Below are 6768 nucleotides of genomic sequence, written 5' to 3'. Positions count from 1 at the left end.
ACGGGGCCCGTCTCGTCTGCGCGATGTCGATTTTTTTCTTTTTTCTTTTTTTTTTTTTTCCCCCACGTCTCTTCGTCGTGCACTTCGTCAATGTCACCGTCGTTGTTAATGAAACACAAAGCACAAATGCGAGCATCGGAATCGAAAATCGATTTATAATACACGCAGAGTAAACAGCGTCTCTTAAATTAAATCCATGTCTGCTTATATTAACAACGACGTCAAAATTAATAGCGTCAAATTTTAGCCAATTTTAGGAGCATTTGACGATTTCGGCGAAAGACTTCGAAATTTGAAGTATAGATTTCATGAATCTCGGCCGTATCGCTTTTGCAAAATGCGTTCGGCAATAGGTACGACGATTTTTACGACCGCCAAATATGGAGAGATGACGAGAGAAAGGTGCGTCTTTCATTCTCGTCCTGCAATGATGGAAGACGCGCGCATCCAATGTTCCCTCCGAGCGCCATTTTTGTTTCTTTACGCTTTTTGTCATTCGTTATGATTATGATTTGCTATTACGATCTCTCGATTATATCTATACGTCCACAATCGAATATACTCGCTCTTTCTCTCTGTATCACTCTTTTTTTTTTTTATCTCACTTTTTCATTGTTTTTTTTTCCGTTTCTGTCTACCCTTTATCGCGATGATGAGATACAACAGCAAAAAGTAGAGATTCGAAAGAAAGACAAAAAGACGTCCACACGACAATAATGTATTGTCGGTGTGTTTGTAAAGAAACGAATCTGCGCGCACCGAACCACTCGCTTTGCGTGTTTTGTGTGTGTATATGCGTGTGTATGTGTGATGCGCGTGTATACAATTTACAGATGAATTGACTTATAATTAAATAAACTATTGGCATTTCTCGCGCGCGCCTGCGAAGGCACAAATAATATTTTTTTTTCACCATTACAAATGATAAGCAATTGTATTCGCAATTTATCGCTGCGCGATTAACGATATGTGAATACACGAGAACGTGCATTACAATTTGTGAGATGAATGATGTTACTCATGTCATACTCAGGGTAAAATGCGTGAAGCGTGACAAATGAATGTTTTTAAAGATATTAATGATATGAAAACATGTTATTAGGTAAAAGTGTAATATTTTAGAGCACATATCTTTTGGGTATATTTATTTTTTTCTACGTAAAGCCTCTAAATGAATTTTGTGATTAAGAATACAACTTTTTTTTTTCTATTTATTTAATATTCATTTGCATTAAATGACTATGACAACTATATTTATTTATTAAATAAATTGAGGAAATTACACATATTAAAAAGTATATATTTTTATTTAAAAAATATTAGACTTTATAAAATTTTCTTATAGCTAATTTTATATAGAAAAAAATTAATGTATTTGAAAGCAAAGTGTATCTCTTTAAAAACTTCAATTTTGTCTAGAACATGCTCTTATCAATATTTTAAAAATATTCACTTATCACCCCTTACGCATCTCACTCTGTATATATCAATAACATTATAGAGAGGCTCACACGTGCAATGGAGCGACAACTGTCGCATTGTATAGGATGATGAATTGAGTTAAGAAAGCTAACTGAAGACACATTAATAATATTGTATAAATTTAAAAAAATAATAATAATAATAATAGAGATGATATCGCGGTAAAAATACCGCGAAGATGACAGTTACGAGTCAAAAGTATTCAGAATCAGGCTTTAAATATCGTAGCTTTTTTATCTTCGCTGTTTTTCTTTCGCGATGTCGCTCTAGTCTCGTATTAAACTGAAAGAAAAAAAAATCATGTTAACAAACAATTTTTTAAGCATTTGTAAGTATTTTTATATATATTTGGTTTGATTGTTAACAGCTGTCTTTAATATATGTGTGTGTTTAACATTGCTAACATTTATTCTTTGTGTATTATTTCTAATATTTATCTAATATTCACATTTAACTTATATTATCTTCATGATGTGTAGATGATATCTAATTTTTTTGATTACATGTTACATAATAACTAATACTCGACATAACCCCTAGTCTCGTATTAAACTAAAAAAAAAAAAAAAAAAAAAAATACGAGAGAAACGACAGAGATCGGATGCTGCTCGGAAGCATCCGGTGCGGTTCCGACAAGTCAAACGTCAAGTCAAACGTCATCTCGCAATAACCAGTGTGATCTTGTGTGTCTCGCCGACCTTCTCGGCACCTCTCGGACAGGCCTGTCGAAGGGCGTCGGCTTCATAAGGTTCGACCAGCGCGTCGAGGCCGAGCGGGCGATCCAGGAGCTGAACGGCACCATACCGAAGGGCTCGTCCGAGCCAATCACCGTCAAGTTCGCCAACAATCCCAGCAACAACAACAAGGCGATACCGCCGTTGGCCGCCTATCTCGCACCACAGGCCACGCGCCGCTTCGGCGGGCCGATCCACCATCCGACCGGCCGCTTCAGGTACATTCCACTGTCGCCACTATCCAGGTACCTACTCGCCTCTACTCGCTCTACCCAAGGATTCTCTCTATCTCTCTAATTCTCTGTCTCTCTGTTCTATCTCTTACTCTCTTTCTGTCCCTTTCTATTTTTACAGCTTTCGTTAGATTTTCGTTCAGGATTACTCTGTGCGATCAATTAATGCGGTTGTTAATACGGTATATCGATGTTATCTGGATCGGTAAAGTCTAGTACGAATGTATCTGGATTAAATACCGTGTTGATCGCGCATCGTCTTCTCGCTTTTCTTCTTTTTTTTTTTTTTTTTCATTCGCTTCTATTCCTCTATCGATTGATTTGTCTGACGATTTTTCTTTACTTATAGATTCTAATTCTATCTAGATTGAGCTACTTATCTACTTGTCCGTGGATCTCTCCTTATTCATCCATTTATCTATCCAATTGTCCGTTTATTTCGTTATTTATCTATTTATCTATCTATATCTATTGGACGCTACTTGTCTTTTTCCTTCTATTTTCTCTCTCTTGACACACACCACACAGACACCACGCAAACACAAATACTCGATTAGATCGATCGGCCGTTCATATATAAACTCGCTTAGAGAAACTTTGCTGTTCTGATAATAACTTAGCATCAAAAAACACAATATAGTTTTTTGTTATTTTTAATATGACGAGGGAAAATAACTGGCAGAAAATGAACGATACAATATTATGAGTCGCTTCGATTTGAAAATCTTCATAGATGACATATATATTAAATATATGATAATAATTAAAATAATAATAATTTACAAGATTTATATTAATTAATTAATTAATTATACAATAATAGAAGTCTGTCCTATTATATTGCTTTTTAATTGTTTATTAATTGGGGTCAAAGCGAGTTGATTGAAAGCAAAGCTTGATAACGGATATCCTGCCGATTGAACGATCAATCGATTGTAAACAATCAACGTTATCTCTACATTGTACGAGTTATTCGGCACAAAGCTCCTCCTGCGACAATTCTAACTATGTGCGCATTAACATGTCTGTCCTTTATTTTAAGTTGTGATTGAGCACGCTCTGTTATTTTGCCGAAATTATTAGACTTTTGTGTTATTTACACGGTAATCCTTAAGTACGGTATCTTCCGTATTTTTATTTAGTTATATGAGTTATAATCACCGCGACATTTTGCGAAACAATAATTATATAAAATATATTTTTTTCATGATTATTTATCGCTCAAGAAATAAATATTACTATTATTTTTAATTTTCAGTTACAATTAGAGTAACGCAATTTAAAGGCGAAGGATGAAAGATGGACGAGCAAAAGTTCGCGAAAAGATATAAAGTGTTTCAGAGCAAAGGATCGTATTAGTTCCGTTTAGAAAGGTCTTTCCGTCTCGCGCGATCGATACATTTCTATCAAACTTGCATATCGACGAAACGAAAGCTTGTTGAGGCCGATGGGATGGGAGGCACTCTATTGCCTTACCAAATAATATATCTATGTTCGATAACATCCGTGCGCGTAATAAGAAACATCAACCGGCTCTCCTTTATTATTTACTCTTGCAGTTACATTTCTTTAATTGATTATACGGATTCTTGATTTGTGCTATTTTTTATCCCTCTTTTATTTCTCGTCTTTTGCAAGGCCAGCGATCAGTAGATCTCACGAGGCAAATATGTACAATCTAATAATATCGTTATCCGATCGAAACATCGAATGCGCAGAAATAATGCAATAATGCAAGATTGATTTGAAAACGAAACTGATTCTTGGCCATTCTAGAAACACGGAGGAGCAAGACATGCACAACAGTCTTACATTCTGTATCAATACTTGTCGTCAAACTTATATAACACTGTTTTCATAAATTATTATATATGTGTGTTACAATATCGCCGTAGAGATTTTTCGAATAACCATTCGATATTGACGACAAATATCAGTCATAGAAAATATCAAAGACTGTAATGACACTCACAAGTTACATCTCTCTTTCGTTTCGAGCCTTCCGTATAATACGCATAAGTCACGATGCTCGCTACCGATGTCTATTTATATATAGTATATATATATATATATATATATATATCTATTCACATAATTTCGTTGCGAAGAAAACGATATACACGCATTGTACATCTTCATTGATCGCACACGCTAGGTCTGTTTGTATGTCAGACTCGAACTACAGAGTTATTGAAATTCTTCACGAGATACGTGACAGACATTGATCGTTTGGTTCTTTTATCAAGTGCAAAGCGTTAACCGAGTGTAGCTGCGCTTTGCTATCGCTTTTTCTCTTATTATCCTGTTTCTCTTCCGGCACAAAGTGGTGCGGTAACAGTTATTAGATTGTCAATGTTGAACAAAACTGTTTTCAAACGTTGACGATTTTAGATTTGAGTAGAGTGAAGTATTTCCCACAATTTTTACAACATATAAAATGTATAATTTTCTCGCTTATTACGATTAGATTTAAATCGTTAGATTAATTTACGAAATGCTCATCCTTCTTTCTTAACAATTTTTAATATTTCTTGCTTTTGTAATATCTTTTTAATTTGTTAAGACAATTGAACACATTTTGTAAATGTCTTGAAAATTGTGGTAACGATATCGAGCTTATCATATTTATTCTAGCATTATTTTTTCATATTGATGTTTGGAAAATACGATTTAAGTTTGATCAAAACAATACTTATCTCATTGCCGCGACAAACAATAATCCCTTGATTTCCTCTCCCGATAGAGAATCGAAGTGGTCTGATAAAAAATGAATTTTATTTTAATCTCTCACCGTAGATATTATATGGAAAATTAATCTCTTCTCTAAATCTCTTTTTAAATATTATTTTAAAAAATTACTCATTTTTTACAATCTGATAGTAAACATTATTTATTGAAAATTGTATATAATATAAATTGGGTTTAATTAAAAAAATGTTACTATACTACTTTTACATTTGAATGTTACTATACTTTTATTCAAAAAGATTGTATATTATTTTTTCTTTGATATCGCGGAATTAATTTTGCACCAAAGCAATTATCGGTAGGATAGGTATTTATTGCAAGTCACTTCGCTTTTCTAAGTCCCGCATTGCAACTTCCCCATTGTGTTTCATTCGGAGTAAAAATGCACCGCTATGTAGGAATAGAAAAATGAAATACGATGGCACAGGAAGCGCCCGACTTATCCCCCGACTTTGGCTCGATCCCGGAGTATCTCTCTTCTTACGTTGTTCTTTTTGTGTTTTTGTTTTAGCACTGGCAAGGCCATGCTTGCCATTAACAAAGGCTTACAGAGGTCAGTATTTTTTTCGTTACTACCACTACGTTTTTCACTCCTGATTTTCGTTTACATTTTATGTTGTGTGGCTTCGTTCTCTCTATCTTTCTCTCTCTCTCTATCTTTTCCATCTTCGACTCGTTACGAATTCGATATATTTAAGGTGCAATTATTTTATTATTAAAACGAAGTTATGTTAATCAAAGTTTGAATAATTTGTAATTATTAATAATTATTACTTAAATTTTTTAATTCATTTTTGTTCAGTCTTGTATGTTTTTATATGGAAAATTTTTTTCGAGATATATTATTCAGATTTGTTATATCAATTTCTTTCATGCAATCATAATTTCGTAACGGGATCCCAATATTCTTTGTATTGTCCATCACTTATGCATTTTTCACGCCTTTTTGCTTTGACTTTTGTTTGATTCAGTTGCAAACACAATGGTAGATATATTGACATCACGTTTTCTTGAGTTTCGCAACCAAGTCTCCTTGGTTCCCCTCGTTCTTTCACTTATTTATATAGTGCAATTCTTTAGTAATGATTAAACTGCAGCAGTATTTGCCGCCGCAGTATTTGCAACATATAGCTATAGAATATTTAGAATTTTATTGTTTTTCTATATCATTTATAAACGCTTTCGAGAAAAAACGTAATTACATATTGTCGAATTGGCATATCTTTTTAATAATAATCAGAGAATTTAGATTACGTTTTATTGTAACTTCTTAAAGAAAAAAATCTTATCTAAAAATACTGTAATATAAAAAAAAGTATTTCTTCATATTTTTATGAAAAATTCTCTTTACGAACAAAAGTTTCGTAAAAATGAGCGCGATTTTATCTTCGAAAGTAAATATGAATTTCTGTAGACGTGTAAATAGAGAAATCGGATGCAGATACTTATGCAAGTGTACATATATGTACATATGTTTAATGAATAACGGGATGAATTTACACGCAAGCAACGTGATGTTACTGTCCTCATTTCCTCGTCCTTATGGTCCTGTCGTTTCTTTCTTTTTTTTT

The 6768-nt window shown here is 33.5% G+C and overlaps 1 protein-coding gene across 8 annotated transcripts in view; it reads left to right on the top strand.

Moving 5' to 3' along the window:
• Nucleotides 1-6768, top strand: part of LOC115242692 (ELAV-like protein 2) — a 47181-nt gene that overhangs the window by 38990 nt on the left and 1423 nt on the right. For 5 of the 8 annotated variants that reach the window (XM_029819196.1, XM_029819195.1, XM_029819194.1 and 2 more), the window contains 2 exons: nucleotides 2203-2461; nucleotides 5709-5750. In XM_029819196.1, coding sequence (XP_029675056.1) covers nucleotides 2203-2461; nucleotides 5709-5750 — 301 coding nt within the window. The remainder of the gene's footprint in view (nucleotides 1-2202; nucleotides 2462-5708; nucleotides 5751-6768) is intronic. The other 3 variants (XM_029819201.1, XM_029819198.1, XM_029819200.1) reach the window with 2 other exon arrangements.

The sequence above is a fragment of the Formica exsecta genome, unplaced genomic scaffold, assembly GCF_003651465.1.
Source record: "Formica exsecta isolate Colony F162 unplaced genomic scaffold, ASM365146v1 scaffold614, whole genome shotgun sequence".
Taxonomy (NCBI): Eukaryota; Metazoa; Arthropoda; class Insecta; order Hymenoptera; family Formicidae; genus Formica; species Formica exsecta.
This window is presented reverse-complemented; position numbering and strand designations above follow the sequence as displayed.